We start from the raw sequence: 22,349 nt of genomic DNA on the forward strand, positions 1-22,349 counted from the left end.
ATCCATCCAAGTTCATCAATTCTTAATATTGGTCAATCTCTGCACACAAGCTGGCGCTTTCTTTTGAGGAAAGTCAATTTATAGTCCTCCCTGCTTGATTTTCCATCATCGTGACGTTACTCCACTGTTTTCTTATTTCTGTCTCAGCTCACAAATTTAAACAACTACTGGTCATTTTTTTAGGCAGCATAATTTATTGGTAATTAATTAAATTTATATATATAATTAAAAATGTTTTATGGGTGGCATGCTTTATTAATTTCTCCTTGGTATTAACGATTTTTTTTTACAGTGAATTGAATAGAGCAGGCTGTGCTCCACCGACGCTCGGCTGACTTTTGTCTTAATTCAGCTCAAACCTGAATGATCTTTTCTTCACCGCTGCAGGAGACACATAATTAAAGCAGAAGGAAATTCTAAAGTTAAAAAAAAAAAGGATTAAAGCTTTTTCAATTCAGGATGTATTCATTAATGAGCACTGCGGCCAGCTAAATAAAACTCTTTTTAAAGACGTGCAGATGAAAGTAAAAACATATTAGAACTGGATAATTAAAGGAAGATATTTAAAAAGAAACAGGAAAAACTATTTATTACAAGGATCTTAAAACAAAGAGTGTGTATTTTTAGCGGGACTATTATAAAAGTGTTGTTAGTGGGACATTCACATTGGAGCCAGACTTTGGTAAGTTCTGCTGCCTGTTCAAACTCTAATTAGAGTTCACTTCTATAGGATTTAAGACTTTAATTAGTTTGCCAGTTTCTCAAAATTTCTACAGAATTTCACTCATTTCATGATTATAACAGAACACTTGTAACTTGCTCTGATTCATATGGTGAAAAGAACGACTTTTGTCCTAATACTTTTTAAAACTTTCTGATTTTTCCCTTTTATACTGTCACTGACATTTGAGCCTCTTCCAGAACATCAAAAGTAAATCTTTCCTGGATCGTCTTCCTCTGGATCATCTTTCACGAGGTAAAATCATTTGACAGAAGCTTTTTTTCAGGCTTTATTTGTCAAATATTACAGGTGAATATGCTTTTGCAAAGAGAAAATACTTTGACTAAACAGATGGCAACAGAGTTTCTTTCCTGTGACATTGAAAAACACATTGAATGTGACTTTTACTTTATTCTCAATTCTGCTTTGTACGTTTTCCTTGAAACTGCCTTCCCTATAGACACATTCTAAATAAGGGAGATGCTCTCAACATTAATGGAGGATAAATATCCATTTAAATTTCAGTGAGAAATTTTTAACAGACATTTGAATCACACAAATGATTTGGAGTATTACAGTTATTGTAAGTTTATATATAAATATATATTTATGTATTTGAAATGTTCTTTTTACTTTGTGATGAATGCTCACACACAGAGCTTCTGTGCTGGAAGAACATTTTCAAATCAAAACATGATCACTTTTGTCTAACTGACCTTGAACTTTACCAGGCTGAGGTAAACTAGTTTGAGAATTTCCTCTCTTAAATTATAAAGCACAAGTACAGGAAAAGTCTGTATATTTAAAGAGTATAAACACTTTTGACCAACTAGTTTTTGTGTGCACTATTCTTTCAGAACTCCAGCATCAATCTAACATTTGCACAGACAAAGATGTTTAGAGCATTTACCTTAAATAAGCCTGTCAAAATTCTGGCTCACGTTTAACAGGAAAAATAGGACAAAAGTGAAAACACAGGAAAGACGTCAGAAACAAGACAGAAGCTAATAGGAGTGTCCAACTTGTCCCTTCAAATTTTTAAACATTTAACACACAAACATGAAGACTATTGTAAGGCAATGTGAAGTTTGTGCCTAAAAACACTTCCAGAATAAAAAAAAAAAAGTCTATTTTAACAATGAATAAGAACAAAATGCAATATGTTTTGTATTGTTATTTATTTACAGTATCAACTGACCTTTAATTTAGCCATAAAAACTTGGGTTTGTTTTCCTAAAAAACAAAACAAAACACATAACTAAAACATTTCTTATGAACTGCTCATAACAAAAATGCCAAAAGTTCAGAAAACAGATTTTTTTTCTTAAATGAAGAAAAGTATAATTTATTGTTTAAGTGAGAAAAAAGCAGGTACAGTAGAAGAAAAAACTAAAGAATAACCTTAAAATCTGTGAAAAGACAAAATTTAAAAATAAAAATAAAAAATACAAAAATGTCCTAATTTAAATGAAAATGTTTCAAAGTTGAAAAATGGAGTGAGAATAAAAACAATTTTCCTCAAGAAAAAAAACAAAACGTTGCTGATCTTATTTTTATGCAAAGAGAAAGGACTGAAAGAATCCGCTGTGGGAGCAGGCGTCCTGCCTTTTAAGCTTTAGATCCTAAAGACTTGATTTTGGTGGGTTGTTCTTAGTGTGCTGCAGTTGTCACTGGGTTGTGTAGTGTGAACAAGTCATAAGCTACAACATGCAACAAAAAGACTAAAGCCCCACAGTGACTGGATTGAAGTGGACTTCGGCTTAACTCTGGACTTTGGTGAAATGGATCGATGCAACGACTGCTTTGACACTTAACGTGGACTTAAGATTATTGTGTAAAAGATTCTTCTACAGTCAACATATGTAAAAGTTTATCTTAAAAGTCTGGCTGACCACAAACCAAGCAGACCCCAGCAGCCAAACATCAGGATCTTTCTGTGGGTCAAGCTCTGTCACCTCATTGCAGCCATTTTAAGGCCTTTATATCTCCACTCAATTCCTACCAATTAACTCAGCGGTGTCATCATCAGTGTGGTGGAGCTCTCCATCTGCGTCACTCTCTGAGTCTGTGTCCTCCTCTGGGGAGTAGTAACCTTCACAGCCAAAGATAGGTGAGTCACGGTGTGCGGGGGAGGCGAGGCACTGGGCAGTGGTGGTGGTGGCCGCGTACGCCCCCGGGCTGCCCGATGGCGATCCAGGGTTGGAAGGTCGAAGGAGAGGGGTGCGCTCAGAGTCTGTATCGCCTTCTGTTCCTTCTTCTTCTCCACGTCCTCTGGTCTCCTCCTCAGAATCGGACTCTGAGTGTTCCGGGTTGTTCCGGGTGACCCGCTGTTTGCACACTGGACATGTCTTCTTGGTCTGTGTGAGCCACGGATCCACACACTTGCAGTGGTAAGCTGGCAAACACGGGGAATACAAAAAAAAAACCTGAAGAACAGCAGGTCCAAAGAGAATTCATCGACTAAAATGCAACATAAAACAAGTTACTGGTACAATTGAACAACTTTCCCATGGCAACAGTCATACTAAAATATTTCAAGTTTATTTTATTTACAAAAAGAAAAGTTTCAAACTAGGGGGGTAACTTTGGCGTAATTAAACAAAAAACCCAACAAGAGCAACTTTTATTGTTTAAATCCCAAGAACCCAAATATGGTTCAAAGTGCACAAAAGGCTCAAACTCTAATTAATCGAAGCAGTGATTTAAAAGCACACAAGTGGGTTATTCACATACTGAATAAAAACCCTAAACATCTGTTTATTTTGTGCCGAAGGTTTAACATAAAAGTATTTGGAAAAAAAGGCTTTAGAATGAACTGTTTTGTCCTGTTCTGTATCAAAACAATGATAATTATTTTTATTTGACTTGATGTTTTTTTTTATTGAAATGTACTTAAACAAATTTCCCAATTTGACCAATAAATCCTTTGCAGTGACGTCCAACAGGTGCTGCTATCTGCCATTTGGGGAGAGGCACACATTGCTTTGAGGCATCCGACGGGTAAAATCGGTGACTTTGGTGTAGAGAAATAGCCATCAAATCTCATCATGGTACACATGCTTTGCTGTTGGCTGACACTACAGAGAAACTCCAAACTCGAGCGTCTCATTTGACCGATTTTTGTGGGATGAAGATAGAAAACAGTCAAGCAGGATGGGAGACCGCCTGCAGATGCCAGCAGACTCTAGTAAACATTTTGTCATGTACGACTATGGTCTCAGTTTATATTTGTCTTAAAGGGGACACAAATTTAGGGATGGGTGCCGTTTGGGTTTTATTTGTGCTGATATGTTACTTTTGAAAGTAACAGAACCATTTTTTGGGTTTTTATTTTAACTGAATTATGGAAAAAAAGATGCAATTTAAAAAAGAAAAAAAGCAGCATCACAGGTTCCTGCAGAGCCTGAAGGTTTCTCTCAGTCAGTCTCCCTTATCCTTACCTGCACCATGTGGATTATAAATTATTATTGCAAAATTAATGCAACTGATGCTCACTGCATTGTTGAACGGGAAATGCTTTTTGTATTTGATCAAAATAGAGGTCGTTCACACATGCGCAGTGATGTCACATGCATGGGGTCCATGGTTTATTTACACACATGCTTTTAGGCAAAAACTGTTCATGTTTACCATGTGAGCAAGGCAAAACTCTGAGTTTATCTCCTTCTTCATATTCATCCAGACAGATGGCACAGACATCATAGTCGTCTCCTAAAACAAACAGAAAACAAAGTTCTCCAATTAATTCAGAACTATATTAGTATAATAACTAACTCTGATAATAACTCTTTGAGAAAATAAAAGCGCTACCTTTAGTGAACCTGTGTGTTGGAATGCGTTTCAGTTGTTCCTTCGTCAAACGGTTTTTCCTGATCCGTTTTCTGTACTGCACACATCGAATAATCTGAGGGAAAAAAATTAAGACAATATCAACCATGAAACAAAAACATATAACCTTCAATAAAAACATGTATTTATATGTCTATAAAACACACAAATTATTCAAAGTGAGTGATTTAGGTCAGAATGCAGCTAAGAAATGAAACATGGATTGTTGGTGAATTAAGGACATTAAGAGAATTTTAGCCGCTTCCAGCTTTGGTAAAAAATACAAAGACCATTGTTTTATGGTACACTGAAGTAAAGTTAGCTAGTAGTACTAAAATTTCTAAAAGGTGACACAAGGTAAAAATAAATAAACATATCAACTAAAAATCTGCTGGATCCATACATACATACATACCATGATCACACACATGACAATAATGATCATGCCAACTACCCCAGTGAAGGGAATGAGGTAGTAAGATAGAGGAAAGGCGAATTCTGGCTTGAGGGTCACATACACCCTGCAGATAGAGAAGAAGAAAAAACTGAAATATCATAGAATGAGACGGTTCCTCTCTAAAGTTGATTGTTTTAAAACACATGGTAACCTAACTCTCATAGACATGTTTACTTTCTCTTACACGTGCTCTGGAAACAGGTATGTCCGGAGTATTTCCGAGGCATAATAGCTAGTAAACACAGAGGGGATCTCAATCTGCTCTGCAATAGTGTCTGGAAGGAAAGAAAATCTTTATTTAGTTGTTTGGCGATATGATTCTTTTATATTTTAAAAACTGTCTATGTAGAGCAAATGCTCACCATTGCTGTAGTTCATGTTGAGCAGAGTATCTGAATACATATTGTGAATAATCGCAGCACTGTATCCAGCTTGCTGTGCATGAAAAACCTGAAAACAGTTCCTTGCGTTAGGCAAATTAGCTTCAAAAACACCCCCTAAAGCACTCTAGCAAACACTACTGACCTTTATGTCGAAATTGCAATCATAGCGTTTGATGAGAGCGACAAACTTAGTAGTGTTGGCATCAAAGGAGGATGGCAAAGGAGGAGGAGGGTTCATTGCTGCACAGCCATTAGCTGGTTGGGATGGCACCAAAAGACCCTTTCAATGAAAGAAAACAAAATGATTAGAAAGGCTTCCAAATCCTGCAGCTGCATGCGATCTTTCTCTGCTGCAATGCTCTCACCGTTAAACCACCAGTAGGAACTCGAGCTCCAAACAAAGCAGGCAGGTCTTCAAACAACATGGAGCTCATATTTTTAGAATTCTAGCAAAATGAACAGATGAGAAGCATAAAAATTGGTATGTTTTCCTACAGAAGCAGAGAAACTTAAATAAAATAAAAAGCTTAGGTGTTACTTACAACATATATATAAGCTTGTGTTGGTGACGGTACCAGCACGGTGCAGAGGATCAGTGTTAGGGTGCTCACATGAGTCCCCATGCGCCACACACCGAGGTGTACCATGCTTGGTTTCTTCCAGTTGCACTAAAAATATCAACAAGATAAAACATTGTGTTTGGAACAGAAAATCAACATGGAAATTCATTTCAGAATTTAGATGTTTGACCAAAATTTCAAGAGCTTATTCACATCCTATACCGAAATCCAATCAATATTAAAAATGCTTAGTATCCGATTATTTAGGCGAATAAGAATGCACCTTATTGTGAAAATCTGTTTTAGAAAGTGTTTACTCTTCACCATCTCTTCCATTAAAACGTGATTTGTCTTATGTTGTTCTCGATGTCAGTTTCTGCGGTGAAAACATTACTAAAGCTCTTATGGTTTAAGCGGTGGCCGTGGTGCAGCGGTAGGGCGGTTGACCCCTGATCGAAAGATAGCAAGTTCGATTTTTTTATAAAATGAAAACAATGTTGATATATAGAAGAATTGTAGATCGGGTGATCTCACTGTGTTTTTGTATTCAAAAAAAGCCATGTAAACAATTTCCAAAGCATGCAGATTATAAACTCACAACATAAAAGACTGCATCAAGATAAGAAAACTTGTCTGATCCCAGTTTAAGATAAAAAAGGAGCCATTTATGTAAAACTAACAAAGATATGTAAAAATGGGAGCAGCATGTTACACGAGAAGCTCATTGTCATGAAATAGTTAAAAGTAGGGCTAAGACAATGAGGAAGTGACATTCTTTATTATTTTTTAGGAAGTGAAATTCTCTCTGCTGCCAGTGCAAATAACTTCTGTTTATTTGTTAACTTGTAAAACAGATGTTCAGATTAAACGGCTCATCTTTAAAAAGAGATAGTGAAAAGGCAAAATAAACTATCTTGATTCATCATGCAGCTTCATGCATGTGCTGTGCACATTTTTAGCACAATTATAAAACAATATACTAACTCCATTTCTTGCCACTATTGTTGGACAGCTACACCCTCTCTTATTTACCCAATTGATCAGTATTTACGTTAAAGACCGCGTGTTATTTTTTTTCCATCATCCAGGTATGAAAATTGAGATTTCCACCCCATAAAAAAACGCATTTAAAACGCAGTAACTGTTCCAATTATTGAGTCGTCATGATCGTGTCAATAAGCTACAGTTTAGTCATAAAAGACGTTGTTTACAACGCTAAACTTACCGTAGAATTATAGTCCTCCGTTTGTGGTCAAAATTCTCAGTTTGACTTGAATTTGTCACATTAAACCACTTTAGTTTTACCTATTAAACGTCAATACGTTTCTGAGCGACAAAAAAATCACTCACAAAAAACCCAACGAGGAAGATTAAGTCAGGAAGGTTAGCTGACGTTTAGCTATTAGCAAACGTACTTAGATAACAATTTAGTTCATTCGCCTTCTGTGTAGTCTATGTACATTATCTTATCCACATTCAGAACAAATAAAAATTACCATTATATAGTTGATGCAAAAAAGTATGGCAACCCAAACGACAACTTTCTTCACGTCGCATTAGCTTGCTAACTGCTAAGTTTGTTTGTTATTGCTTCTTTCAGGTCCACTTTCTTTGCGGGGTGATGACGTATGAACCGCAAATCTGACCAAAAGCGCCACCTGTGGCCAAAAGCAAGTAGTGCAATTATCTGCAAAGCTGCAGTAAATGATTTGTTTGATGGTTTCTTTGTTTTTTATTTGTTTTTATTTTTTATTGCAAGTGACCCTTAGGGGTTAGTTTAAAATTGGAGAATAGACTTTACGTCTAAATGAATTTATACTGCGTGACAAAGAATTTGGAATTTGCCTACAACTATGCAAAGGAAATGGAGATTTCCACCATGGGAGATGAGAATCCGACCAGTTGCACAACATTCAAATAAAGTCCCTTCTTTCAGGCCTATGGCTGTATAACACCACCAACTTGTCTTAGAGAATTATCCGTTCCAGAAACAGCAGTTGTTAATTTCCTGACTGTTCCTAAAATTCTTTTGGAGTGAAGTAAAGTGTTTATCTTCAGGGTGTGGTGCAGTCATTGTTGGGATTTGTTGTAAAAGTTGTCACTAAAAATATTGACTTGAGTTAGAGTTAAAAAGTGGAAAAAAAAGAAGTGATAAGATCACTACTTAAATACTGGTTAACTCATCACTAAATATTTTTCTTTTTCATTTTCCAAAACTTTTTCAGTCTATTTGAATTTTTTGTATGTAAATCATCCAATAAAACCTGAGGTTGTCCAACAAACTACTCAAAAAATTAATATAGAACAACAACAACGACAATGTAAAATATAAATGTATTCTATTTTTTTTAGTTTCCTATTTTCTATCTGAGCTCATTTAATCAAAAACCAAGCAGACAAAAATAAAAATGTATGCAAATGCAGGTATTTGGATATTTTTAAACAGTAGCTAACAAAACTTAGCTTAAAACATAGCAAAAAAAGATGTTTTTCTAAAATCTAAAGTTCTTCAGTGATATCATGATATATTCTACACTGTTGCTGAGCAAGATCTACTGTTTTTTCTTATCATTAATCAACTACATAGAAGTAAAATACATCAACAAGTTAAGATAGTAAATGTTCTGACCAAATCTAACTGGCATTTTCACTTCGGTTAACACTTCACTACATACAGTATTAAACCACAGCAAAATTCTGGTAGTTAGCACTCTTTTTTTACTGCCCTCAAGTGGTAAGTTTTATTTTTTACAACGTTAAATAATGTTTAAACCTTGCGCTATCTTAGATGACCCCACCCTTACTTTGACGTGTTATTCCTACCATGACAAAGGTGGATTAAGGTGGAGAGGATTTCATGTAATCCATGGTCACCAGTGAGGTTCACAAATCAGAAAAAAGGTTCAGTGCACTGTCTAGTGGGTCTAGATGACCCAACTCCCAACGTTAAAGTGCCTAGGATAGCACAAGGGTTACATGGTTTTCGGGACTGTGTATTACCAACAACTGAATTAAATTGTAAAATGGATTCAAGATAAATAAGTAAAAATGTTAAAGTTATACGTTTGTTTACACAAAAACCAAGGATGGATTTCGTAGTAGGTAAGTGGTGTGTACTTATATAATAGTTTTCTATCTTGATTTAAGGCCCAAAGTGCTTTACACTCACAGTCATTCACACACATTCACACACTGATTATGGCTACACTGATATAAGGCACCAGCCTGTAACCATTAGAAGCAATGTGGGGTTCTGTGACTTGCCCAAAGACACTTCGACAGATGGACAGGCTAAGATCTATGGTCCTACAATCAGAGGTACAGCTCAATCTCTGCATCACAGCTGCCCACGTGTCTGAAATAAAATAGTTTTGTCTTTGTTGGTGGCAGTGACAGCTCCAACACTTCACACACAACCGTTAAGAACTGGAGAAAAGTGACAAAGAAACCAGGTCTGGTACACTTCAACAGAAATGGGTATCATTGAATGTAATGTTCGTTGTATTGCATAATTTTTTTAATCTAATTTATTTATTAATTAATTTGTTTAATGGAAATTATATTTAGAACAATTTAATAAAACTAAGATTTCAATCTTAAGCTAATAATAATATAATTGATAAGATAAGGCACCATTGAACTAATGTTAATACTTAGGTGGGCTCAGAGTGCCAAAACACCTCACTCCTGGAAGTTTAGAATCACCAAAATTCTTATGCATGCTCTTTTTTACTATGAGATACTGCCAGAATAACAAAATAAAGTAGCGCTTAAACTCCATACTCATCAAGAGATTCAAAAAATATATGTAAAACACCTTGATTTGTCCTCAAGTGTGAATAAAATCAGTATGTTTTTCATGCTAGCCCTAGCAGATCAATGGAAAATTAACCCAGTGAAGGTTCCAGAATCATGAGTCTTTAATTACAGGCTTTAGGGCTCAGCCTGTTTTTGTTAGTCTTTGCTTGATATGTAATACAAGTTTGTAACATCCATCCATCCATCCATCCATCCATCCATCCATCCATCCATCCATCCATCCATCCATCCATCCATGTTTTTGGACAGTGGAAGTTAGTGGAAGTGCCTAGAGAAAATCCAAACATGCTCAGGGAAAACATGTGAACTAGTTTGTAACCTCCCAAGACCCCAAATCGGGAATATTATATAAAATAAACAACTGAATTAACCTGTTCAGGTGTGTATGGAGTAAAGTTTCTTTTACTTCTGGTCTTTTATCAAAAGACCCTATATCTAAATGTCACAAGTATCTTGTCTTTGTGAGTGCAAAGTATGTGTGTGACCAATTGAGTCTGAAGGTCAATATGATAAGAACAACTGCTACACACGCAGCATTTCTGAAAATCTAAGAAAAAAACCTGCTTACCTTAAAGTAAAATAATCCAAGAGACGGTCCACTAACAGTCTGCAAATTACTGAAACTCTCAAATTTAACTCCGGCTGAATTTGTGTTTTTAAGTAAAACCCTGCTTTGCCAACAGGATAACTCATAAAGTTTAAAGTAGCCTAACATAAGGATCCTTATGAATGCATCCATTCATTACCAAAAAAACGCAACTCAAATTCTAACACAATAAACAGTTCTGTCTTTTTCTAAATGAGTCATTTCATGACATGAGCCAAGATGTGAAGCTCACACATGCGTTTGTCTTTGGTATGTATTTCTTCCGAAATGATTGCTTTTCAACATGTTAGCTTTAACTTAAGACTGCAAAGTACACTTCAACTTCTCAACAGATATTCTGAAATGAAACACAACAAATCATTTATTTTATTGATGGGAACAGAAACTGTTATTTCTCTTGGCTTACTTGTTGAATATCAGTGAGATTAAACAACATAACCTTAATTATTTATACCAATGGGAACCATCTGAAAACAAGTACTCTCAGCAGAAATGCTTTATTTAAATTAAGCCAAAGTGCCTGAAGAAAATCCAAACATGCATAAGGAAAACATACAAACTAGTTTGTAACCTCCCAAAACCCAAAATAGGGAATATTAAAAATAAAAAAATGAATTAACCTGTTCAGGTGTGTGTGGAGTAAGGTTTCTCTTACTTCTTGTTTTTTTTAGAAGACCCTTTGAAGACACAAATTTGATTCAAAAAAAGGCAACAGTTAATTTATCTGTTACATAGTTTTCATTTCCACAGTGGCCGGAAGGCTGAGTTGGCTGGTTGTAGGAATGGCATGAAGGTAACCTGGGTTCACTTCCCAATGAGCTTAATCCAGTGTGGGTCCTTAGGCTGCTGCCTTTCTGAGTCTCTCTGTGCCTTGAAAATACAGGGTTGTCTCAGAGAGGGCATCTGGTGAATAAACTCTCTGCAAAGCCACCTGGTCAGATTGACCCATTATGCGACACGGTGAACATAGGTTTCATTTTCATTTGTTTGATAGAGTGTTGTCATCTTTAAAGATGTTTAAAGAAAGATTTTTGAAAAACAATCACACAAAAATGTTTCCTAAGAAATTATTCTTATTCCATAGTTTTAGCAACAGACCAAAGTAATGAAAAAAAACATGTAGTTAATAGAAAACAGCAAATTTTAACATGCATCAATGTTAAGAGGCAAAAACATTCATTTGCTGCAGGTATTTTTGCATTTCATCTTCTGTACTTTGGTCTTTTAGCACAAATAAATTCCTGCAGGTATCAATCAAACCTGTTTTCTTCATAGAAAATGAGACACACAGCACCTAAACACAGAAGAAAAAACAAAATCTGTTGTATTTTATCTTAGGTAATTTAATAACAATCCGCATCAGAAGATTGACACTTACATGAATCCTTTTCCACACCCAAGAGGTCCAAAGAACATTTCGTGCGGGAGGCAAACATTTCTACACTGTCCATTGAGACTGGAACAGGACCAGGGAAAAGATGCAGCCTCATTCTCCGCTGTTGCATGAAACAGAAAGCACGGACCGTTTTTCACATAAAAATGTCATCGATGTCATAGAAATGAAAGCATCTGAAGCACAGAAACATGCATAGATTTTATATTAGAACTCACCATTTATCAGAAAGGCGACAAAAATCAACACAACAATCATACGAATGGAAAACATTGTGGTGTCTGACAAAGTTGCTCTCCAAAATTCGGATTAAGGCTTGGTCTGCCAGGGTTTTGTTAAGAAGGGAGGAGAGAGGTTGATTTGAAGCAGCACACTGGTCACCAGGTTTAAATTAGAGAATAAGAGCGTTCCTTTCTTGATTGCATTTAGGAAAACTGTTCCCAGCTCCACCAAACTTATAACCAAGTTTTGTCATGAGACAAGTAATGAAAACTTACCAAGGGTGTTTTGAACAAATGCCTGTTTCTTTCCATAGACAGCTCCCTCTGGCTCCCTTTAGAACGGGAGCACCAGGTTTTCATATTGTTTACATTCACCAGAGATCCTGGAGTTACCGGTTTTGCTTTTAGTGCATGAGAACCTACCGCATGAAAGGGCCGAATGCATGCTTGGAAAATTATTTTAGGTTTCAGTGATAGACATAAGACAAAGCAGGTTTCATCTTAGCTAGCTTGCAAACATAAACTAAAGCTGCTGGTACCGGCAGTTCACATTTTTACCTACAATCTATGTATTTACCGTATTTTCCGGACTATAAGTCGCCCTTTTTTTCATAGTTTGGCAAGGGGTGCGACTTATACTCCGCAGCGACTTATATTAGAAATAAATTGAAATAAATTCATTGTTAACCCTCCTGTTATGTTCATTTGTGAGGAACAGAGATGATGTTCCTGGGTCAATTTGATGTATGAGGTATGTTAAGAGTTAAGAGTATGTTAAGTGACTCAGAGAATCAACAAACCTTTTTTTACAGTAAGATCTTGAAGGCTAACAACACAATATTCTATTTTCCAATGATTTCACAGATTCAGAAATGCAATAAAAGTGAAAACTGTTTCTACAAATACAGGATGAAAACAGAGTATTAGTTGGCCAATGATGCTTCATGAAAAGAATAAATAAATAAGTTTGAGAAAAAATTACTGTGAAATTATTAGATAAACAGTCTGCTATGATTGTGTCATAAGGTTGTGAAAGTTAAAATGCGACTTATAGTCCAGTGCGACTTATCTGTGTTTTTTTCTACTTTATAATGCATTTTTGGGCTGGTGCGACTTATACTCCGGTGCGACTTATAGTCCGGAAAATACGGTATTGATCCAATAACCTTCCACTTATTTCAGAAGCACTAAAACTCTGCAAAAGGGAAACATTTCCTACCTTTGCATTCAGAGTCTTTCACTTTTGATCCTACCTTAGACCTGCAACTTAAAAAGAAATGTTCTTCCTGGTATAGCATTGCAAAACCGATCCATTTCAATTTTTTGCAATAAAAAAACAGTGTGCTGTGTGAAAAATATGACTGAAGATTACACATGCAACTTTGTTAAGAAATAAGCATTAAAAACCCTAACCATCTCCCCAAATTGATACTTTTTGATTGTAACATATCAAATATGGACTGAAGGACTTGAGGCAGGGTGATGGTGGATGCCTTGATCCATTGTCACAATCTCCACTGTGACAAGATTGTTGGTCACAAAGGCAATGAAGAAAGTCAGCCCACAGAGTAAATGTCAATGCCATATACTTCTAGTGCTTTTCTACCTTGCTTTTAAGGTCCAAAGCACTCTATAGTCACAGTCCCATTCACCTATGTTTAGACACATTCGCACAAAGATGCTATGTGCCAACCTGTAACCACCAGGAGCAATGTGGGGTTTAGTGTATTGCCCAAAAACACGTTGACAAATGGGCGTGGAAGGCAGGGACCAAACCTGTGGTCCCCCAAAATGTATTTTGTTGCACAAACAAAACTTAGTGTCGCAAAAAATTTGTTGGCAAGTTTTGCATGAAATGACATGCTTAGTTTACCCAAAACTCCATGCTCCATGTCGTACTCTTGTGAAATGCTATTGTTTTACTTAATACCCACAAATTACATGGCAAAATAAATGCAACATCTATCTTGATCCATGCCTTCATCTTACCCCCTTTACAGTTACTCTGAATGTACTGTTCCTTCTCCCATACCTTCTTTAGTGCAATTTTTCAATGCAATCTTTACAGCAATTTGAAAGTCATAATGAACACATTGGTCAGAATCATTGGACAAAACAGGGTCTATATGTTCAGGTCTCTTGGAAAATAAAACTGGAATTTATTCAAAGACTCCTGATGCCAAGACATCCTTGATTTGCTTTAATCTCAATTTTCAAAGCTAAGGAACAGCTGGACATTCCACAGACTGACCTTGTTAGTAACTGGAATGAGGCTCTACAACAAGGCACAGTTGTGAGGAAAACCATGGAAGAATTTGACAAAGTCATAACCTTCAGGACAAACCGCTGACTGATGCAAGTCGGCCTGAAAAAGGCAGAACTTGTGTGAACCATGTGATCATCTGAGCCTGCTCCAACTAATCAAGCCCAGCATTGGTGGCATTATCTGCCTCATCAATGAGAGCAGCAAAGGACAAAAGTAAGCATGTTTTTCCATCAACAGATACTTCTGCAGAGATGGGTGGTATTGCAAGATAGCAAAGCAAAGAGTCACTGACTTAAAAGTAGAAACAACAACTTAGAAAACACGAGTCATCTTTTTAAAAAGTTACTCCCCTAGAACAAAGGCCTCATTAAAATGTTTTAGGATCGCTAAAGACGACTCCTCCATCATCAGACCAAAATGCAACGAAAAGGGTTAATCCCTCAAAAAGGTCAGAATCAATAAATCCTTATGCATTAAAAGATAAAAAAATAAAAATAAACAGCACGTCTTATGTATGCCAGAACAACACTTTATTTAATACAAAAGTAATGAATTTATGGCACCAATGACTTTATTTCCAATGCCATGGTAACATATCGGAATCTTACAAAGCATGCTTTTCAATATTGTTAATTATTTGAATTACTTTAAAATACAATTAAACATATTTTGATGGTGAACATACACATATACAAAAAATACTTTAGTGACATTAAAAAAAAGTACACAAAGAGGTTGGAGTGCTTGTTTATTCATAGAAGGGTGGAGCTGGAAGGGTGTTCACCAATTCCTATGAACCACTTTAAATTACAAAACTGTTATACAAACACTAAGGTTGACAGCATGCATACAAAAATAGACAACTTTTCTGATCGTTCCTAGATTTCTTCATTATTGCCAAGCAGTGTATTTTTTTGTGCCTTTGCTTTAAGGAATAACTTGCTTCTAAATCTTCTCCCACCTGTCTCACAAAGGTACGATGTACATTCAATATCACTTAGGCACAGCACTTGATGTACAATTTTAATTTAATTTTGAACATTTTGAATTCACTGAAGTTGGAATGTAATATTAAATATGTAAATATGTTTAACACCCTGTACACCCATAAAACAAACTCACATGATTCATACACACACATGCATAATGAAATGCTGTGCACAACTTCAAATAATTTGAATGAGCAACAGTACACAACTCCAGCATGAAATCGAACACAAATGAAAAAAGGTGGGGGGGAGGTAACCGTGCATTTTACATGGACACAAAGTGCTTTTTCAAGTTGCTCCATCGAGCCAGACATCTTATGTTTTCCTGTGTCTGAGCCCTCATCTAAAGAAGAGAGGCGTGAGGTAAAGAGGGGCGTCAAGTCTTGGGGCTTCTGCACACCGAGAGAAGCGGAAACAGCAGGAAAAGAGAGAAAAGATGGAAAGCTGATAAAGGGAAATGAGAATTTGGTGCCTTCTGCTTCCAGCAGAAGGTATCTGGCTACCTAGGGCACAGGAGGAGGCAATACTGTAGAGGGGATTCTCAGAAGGCTAACCCAAAAAGCCCAGCGACCGATTTGTATCTTGAAGAGGAACATTCTGTGGGCACAGAATACTAGTGATTATGAGAGAAATACTGCAAGCATTAAAAAAATCTATAACGAGAAAGGCTATTGTACCTTCAGTGAACTTTGGAGGACTCGCAAGCGGTGAAGCTTGTCATTTAGCAGAGGGTCATTAACTCTGCGGACAAAGGAGCGCTTGTATTCCAGACGGTTGCCTGACCGGTGGTCAGCAGAGGAGGACAAACTGGTCTGCTCCAGAGCCCGGTACAAATCCAGCATGGAGTCCGTCTGTATCCTGCAGCTGCGGCTATGACCTGGAAGACAGAGCATGCAATCATTTACAGAACTATTGCATGTTAAATAAGGTAAAATAATTAAAAAAACATTAAGACATTTGTGTGTGGATTACTTTTAATGTCACTCAAAAAAAGAGGGGGGAAAAAACGACTACCGGTACTTTAGAGTTGTCACATATTGTCTGTTATTCACAAATAAAAAGTTTTACCCTGAAAGTTGACTTGCTAAAAGGTTCAGGTCAGAATTATGGTAAAAGATAAGATTAGGAATGTTAACGTAGCAGCGAGGGGCTGAAGTGTGACAGCTGAAATCTGTGTAATTGGTACATTTCAAGAGAATCCAAAAAGATTATTATTAAAAATCCAAATAGAACATTTTGATCCGTTTGACCCACTGTTATGTGAGCAAGAGCTCATAGACAAAACAAGTAATTTACATGCAGTTGCTAAATGTAGTTTGATGTAATTTGTAAGAAAATAACAAAGTAAGTGCACATGCAATTTTTTGCACAAAGCAACCACAGAAGGCTTTACATTCTTGGGAATAGCAGAAAAATGATACAAAAAGAATCTTAAGGATTGATAGTCAGACTGAGGAGAAACTATTTCTGCAAAAAGCCAAGTGATTATGAGTCATGATCATGTCCTAAAGGGTGAGGTCTCATGTTACTATCGAGGAGATTCTATCTGGAACCGTGGGGGAAGACCAATTGTCATGGAAGATCATTCCTTCAGCTAAGAGCTGATCAGACAGAACGTACATTTTCTTTGTTAAACGATGAATGCATTCACTTTTTACTGTCTTTCCTAGATTTAATGTTGCTGGTAGTGTGGAGCCTGTTTTGATCTGAAAACAATTATTAATTAAATTTGGGTCATAAGGATTATTTCTATGTTGTAACAATTCTTAGATATACATCATCACAAAACCCCATTTATATTCACCCTAAGACATGCTACATTTGTAAGAAACATGCCTTTGCAGGATAAACAGAAGAGCTGAGTTCAGCAATGAAAAACTAATCTAATCTGTTCTAGAAATGCTAAACAGCTTATCCTGGGTTTAACTCTTATTTGGTGTTTGGAGGGATAAAAATTTCAGAAAACAAGATACCGGTATGTTTGCAATTTAGTAATTTATTGATTTGAATGAACAGAAGCTTTTAGTTTCATGTGGAAGAACCACACAAAGCCGTATTATCCTCCCCTTCATGCGGGTCACCACAGAAAACAAATTTAACACTCTCAAGTGTTATAAATAAAGGGACCTGAAATGAACTCCGACTTTACATTGTTCTTAGATCTGTAGCAGTTTTTCCATCTATATTTGTGATGTAAGTGTTGACATTTTCAATCGTCAAATGTCTTTTGAATAATGTCACGTGGTTTGTGCTGCATATAATTTAAATGCACATGTAGTTGACAGTGCAGAATTGGCTGAAAATCTGCAGGGTGTGGGTGAAAGCCATGTGCAAAGTGTGGCAAATTAGCATTCTAATGCATCTAATGTCGGTAAGTTAGATAAGTACCAAAAAAATTGCATTTTCAATCAGGAATTCTGGTTTATACGGTATCTCCAATAACACGAAATTCCAATTCTAAAGGTTTCAGAAAAGGTTTTACAAACTTTTTTTAATTCTTAGAATGGTAAACAATGGTGTATACTTTTGTCTAGCTTCCTGGAAGGACCAAAGGGCTTTTCAGTCACAGTACCATTCACTCATTCACACAGATTCAGACACTGATGGCGGCTCCACTGCCGAACACTGGTGCCAACCTTCCACCAGAGGCAAAGTGGGTTCTTGCCCAAGGACACTTTTGACATATGGGCAGGCAAGCCAGGAATCCAACCTGCAGTCTTCTTTTCTCTTTATTATCATTAAATCTTCTTCTTCCTTTGAGTTGTCTTCATGTGCTACATTAGGTAACTCTTCTGTGGCCTCTAACCTTCATGTCACATGACTCCCATCCCCTGTTTCCATTCTCAAATAAATGCTTGTACTGCCCTCTGCTGGCTATGCATACACAATGGCCCGGATGAGGTTGTCAGTTTTAGTATTTTGGTAGAAGGAATGTTAATCCCAGACCCTTTGGTTGTTTGTCATGCTTTGTGTGTCTCCTGTTTGGAGATTGTGATTCTTACAGGAAGTGTCAGACTGAAAATAGTGAAGCAGCCTCTTAAAAAGGAGGACAAGAAGAGAGAAACCCTCAGGCAGGGCAAAAAAAAAAATCCTTTAACATTAACATAAGCTGAAAGGATTTCTCCACCTAAACAGCACCATGGCATCTCAGCTGAGGAAAACACTGAGCCAAAAAAAGAAAGACTAAGCGTTCATGCCTGTGTGGGAGTGAGAGAACCTAGACATTAAATCTGATCAAAGGCAATTGACCTGCTTTATTTAATAACACTTGAAAATATTCAACTTTTGATTGTTTTTCTTTTGCCTGCATCTCCCTTTTACAGTTGTTGATAAAAACCCAATTTTTATTTTCCTTACGCATTGCACTTTGGGAGGATAATTCGACATCTGTTAAACAAGATTTAATGTTTAACATTTGGAGGGTAGATTATTGACCTGCAATAAAAATCTATCAGAACACTCTGAGATTAGATTTGAGGGCTTTCATGTGCTCCGACTTGAGTAGAGTTTCATTAGTTTGGATTGATTCTCAACTCAGGGCTGCTACATTCACTCTGATTAGAATGATATGAGTGCTATTACATTTTTGTGTTGCTTGTCTGTTCAGACGAAGCTTTCTTTACTGTGTGATTTGCATCTTACCGACACACATGCAGACATTTCATGTACATTTGATAGTTTTGTAGTCTGATTACCAACTCCACCAATTCATTTCTTGAAGCGTTTAAACTTTTTCACATATAATAAAAGCTTTATAAGATATTCAACTGTTTTTTCTGACTTTGCTATCTGTAGTTAAAGTATAAGCATATAGTATATATAGTATATAGCAAATAAGTGATGAGAAGCATCAGTTTCTAATCCTTTACTTTGTCTCTTTAGTTCATGCTAGACACTGGACACTAAAAAAGTCCCCTTTGCTTGTTTATTTTTAGAGATACAGATCATAAAGATATAAAAAAGAAATAAAATAAAAAGATTGACTATGTGGTTTTGTTTTCACGTTTTATTTAGCAATTTTTCTAAATAAATCCCGACAAAAACCTATATTTTATTTTGTAGAAACAAAATCAAGCTCTCAAAATCGTACTCTATTTTCTTTATGGGACATTTGATCTGGAGACTCAATTCTCTGTGGACCTAGGATGATTCTGCACCCTGCCTCTGCCCTGTAACAGCTGCAATAGCCCCCTGAATGGGCTGAAGTAAATAATTAATAATGGGTAGGTAATGGATTATTTATGCTCATACAATCCATGTCAAAGGGACGGCTATATTAAAAGGATAATGAGAGTTTGGGGGAATTGTACCCATGGATCTAGTTATAGCAGTCACCTCGGGTCAGGGTAGTGATGGATCAGTCAATAATTCTGAGGAGCTATTTTAGAACCAGCAGTTTTCCCTCTGATAATAAACATGTATTTTGCAATGAAAAAATGGCATGTATTTCTGCTAAAATATTGTTTACAAATTCTATGTTTCTACTAAAATATTATTTATAAATTCTAGTGTTTTAGATATGCTGTCATTTTACTGTTGAGGCTCCATATAATAGAATTCATGTAAAACAGAATGTGATGGTCCAGAGAGTCTGACCTGTGTTTCTGTCTGGGTCCAGTGGGTATTGCCTGGGTTCTCTCTGGTCTGACGCAGCAGTAGCAGCCAGAATAGCATGAAGTCCACTGTCTCTCGGAAGTGTGAAGCTGCGAGGTTTCCCTCCCGCATCTGAATCAATGCTGTCCCTGAAAGGCAGCGGTAGGGCTCGGTATTGCTCCTGCAACAGGCTACGCTGAGCAGGCAAAGTAGACTGCCTACGGTACTCCATCTCCAGCTGGTCTCTGTCCTCAGATCGAAGGGACTCTTCCACAGGAAATGCTTGGAGGTAGTGCATCCTCGAGTTGCTCTCCATCTGTTCCTGCCATGAATTTCGGTGGCTGCTAGTCTTCTGGCCGGGGGAAGCACCATTGTTGCTGCTGCTGCTTTCCGGAGGCTCAGGGTGGAACTCTTCATGAGAGGACTGAAAAGTGTCAGAGGAGGAGAGATGGCCACGTTTTGGCTCCAAATAGGGACTCACCTAAGTCAAAAGAAAGATTGCTGAATGTAAAAGGGAAATAGTTTGATAACACAGGTATCATCTGCTGTATTTTTTACATGAGCCAAAAATAAAACTGACTGAGGAAGCTCTGGGAAAGGTGTCATATGGTGGTGGCGGGCTGTCCTGTTTGGATCTTTGGGGCATCTCGATGTCTTCATGATCACTCTCGCTCCAGTAATCTAACATAAAAAAGAAGATTAGTGTATCATCTCTTCAGGCAAAAACAAATCCTTTTAAATTGTAGACTCATTAAACTAAAGACTGCAATATGTACAGTATGTATGTAGATGTCAAAATGTTCCTCTTGAGGATAGGTGTGAGGCATTTGAAGATGCTATTAAATGCAACTAAATTATCTGGAGGTGTTGTGGTTTATTTATTCATACTGTTTGGAATATGCCAAAGCAAAGGGAAAAAAAAGAACATATTTTGGCAGCTGAAATAAATCCCATGAATGAGTGACATGAAATAAACAGACATTTTACTTAAATAAAAATTGAGTGATTTCTTGACAATTTCCAAATCATTGCATAAATAAAAATTGAATTGGTGTAATTTTCCAAAATTATTTAAATTTGTTTTTTAATTATTTACCCCCTTTTTTAAAATAATTTTCCATTTCTATTTTCTTTTTTTTATTTATTCAGGTTGAAAAAAAATAGTTTATAGAAATACTTCTTGAAGGAAGACCGAGGCCAGATGCTGACATACATTAACCAGTAAACCTTTGGTTAAAAGGTTAAAAGTTCATCAGTCTTCTGAAATTTTCCTGTCAACAACAATACTATCTGATGCAAAGTCTGAAGTCTTGTGATGTGACTGACGTTAAAAGTCAGTAAGCCAGCAACGTTAAATCTGTTTTTATAAATGTGAGCTTTAGCACAAACTTTGGGCCAAGTCACTTTTCAACAATAAAAAGTTATTAATCAAACGTAATGCCTTGTATTTTTCCCAACAGAAATACAATCATGGGGATTTAATTTTGATGAATGTTAATGTTTTAATATTTGTGACATTGAAATATTAAAAAAGCCATCGACTGAGTGACCCTCACAAAAGTTTTATGCTTTATAAAAACACTATTTACAGCGTGTTTGTGTGTGAGGTGCCAGACAAAACCTTTAAAAACGAAGTATCATGCTTTCAAGTTCTCTCTATGTTGCAAAAAAACCAACCAAAAAAGTCCCCATCAGCCGCAATCATAATTCAATTCAATTGCGCATATATTTGTTTCAAATTGTTTCTTGCAGTCTTCCATAAAAAAGACCTGTTTTTCGTGATTATGCCTTTTTCTATTTCTTTTTATTGATTATTTTGAAGGTTAAAAAAGACTCTTATGACCACTGTGCTCCTAAGATGAACAGACACTTTATGTTAAGTGGCTATCCTGTTTAAATCCTGTAAAATGTGTTTGTATATCCTCACAATTTATCTTTCGATAAATGCAGGTTGTTTTTTTTGTGTATTTTGATGTATTTTTTTGTGTGACTTTTATTGTGTGGGTGATCTGTTACATCTAAGCGTTTCTTTCTTTCTTTCCTTTTTTCTTATTTCTGAATAACAGTTTTTAAGTGCATGAGAAGTGAGGACACCTGCAGCTCTCTCACTTGTAGGTATTATCTACGTGAGAGAGCTAATATCGCTTCATGGTACAGAATTACTGTTGTAGAGTCTTGACATTGGTATAAAAGCATGTGAAAATTCAGGGAAAGAAAACTCTTTTTTTCTTCCAGTGTTTCTTATGTAACACCTTCTCAGCCTGTTCTGCTGATGAATTTCAGCAGTTGTTGACCCATAACAAGAAGATATTTTTGCAGCTTCGTCACTAGAGGAGTTAATCTCACCCTGCTCTTGGCTCATGTTCTCCTGTTCAGAGTAGTTAGCCACTGCCATACTGAGGCGACTCAGCCACCTGTGGGGGAGAACAAAAACTTGTGACGCACAGCAGCAAAGCAGCCAATCCAATGAGTTGTGCTTGCATCTGTGTGCATTTCTTGGGCTGACCAATCC

The 22,349-nt window shown here is 36.6% G+C and overlaps 2 protein-coding genes across 10 annotated transcripts in view; both read right to left on the bottom strand.

Annotated features, from left to right (window-relative positions):
* Positions 1 to 1,882: 1,882 nt before the first annotated feature.
* On the bottom strand, positions 1,883 to 7,630 carry rnf167 (ring finger protein 167). Of its 2 annotated transcripts, none has more exons than XM_004076524.3 (10): positions 7,175 to 7,630; positions 5,932 to 6,057; positions 5,755 to 5,835; positions 5,532 to 5,669; positions 5,369 to 5,456; positions 5,191 to 5,281; positions 4,965 to 5,070; positions 4,532 to 4,625; positions 4,352 to 4,432; positions 1,883 to 3,116 (listed from the first exon to the last, which is right to left on the bottom strand). In XM_004076524.3, exons 2-10 carry the CDS (start codon positions 6,034 to 6,036, stop codon positions 2,713 to 2,715), a joined length of 1,188 nt encoding a protein of 395 aa, XP_004076572.1. In that variant the 5' UTR covers positions 6,037 to 6,057; positions 7,175 to 7,630; the 3' UTR covers positions 1,883 to 2,712. The 2 variants fall into 2 exon arrangements, with proteins under 2 accessions (XP_004076572.1, XP_011481900.1); XM_011483598.4 differs by having other exon boundaries at positions 7,446 to 7,608.
* Positions 7,631 to 14,763: 7,133 nt separating this feature from the next.
* LOC101167472 (connector enhancer of kinase suppressor of ras 2) overlaps positions 14,764 to 22,349 on the bottom strand; it is a 32,754-nt gene continuing 25,168 nt past the window's right edge. For all 8 annotated transcript variants that reach the window (XM_011483600.3, XM_078931211.1, XM_078931210.1 and 5 more), the window contains exons 18-22: positions 22,184 to 22,251; positions 20,418 to 20,518; positions 19,841 to 20,318; positions 15,922 to 16,121; positions 14,764 to 15,841 (exon numbers count right to left, since the gene is read on the bottom strand). In XM_011483600.3, coding sequence (XP_011481902.1) covers positions 15,794 to 15,841; positions 15,922 to 16,121; positions 19,841 to 20,318; positions 20,418 to 20,518; positions 22,184 to 22,251 — 895 coding nt within the window. In that variant the 3' untranslated portion in view covers positions 14,764 to 15,793. The remainder of the gene's footprint in view (positions 15,842 to 15,921; positions 16,122 to 19,840; positions 20,319 to 20,417; positions 20,519 to 22,183; positions 22,252 to 22,349) is intronic.

This window comes from Oryzias latipes, chromosome 14 (assembly GCF_053564925.1).
Source record: "Oryzias latipes strain Hd-rR chromosome 14, Olatipes_Hd-rR_3.1".
Lineage (NCBI taxonomy): Eukaryota > Metazoa > Chordata > Actinopteri > Beloniformes > Adrianichthyidae > Oryzias > Oryzias latipes.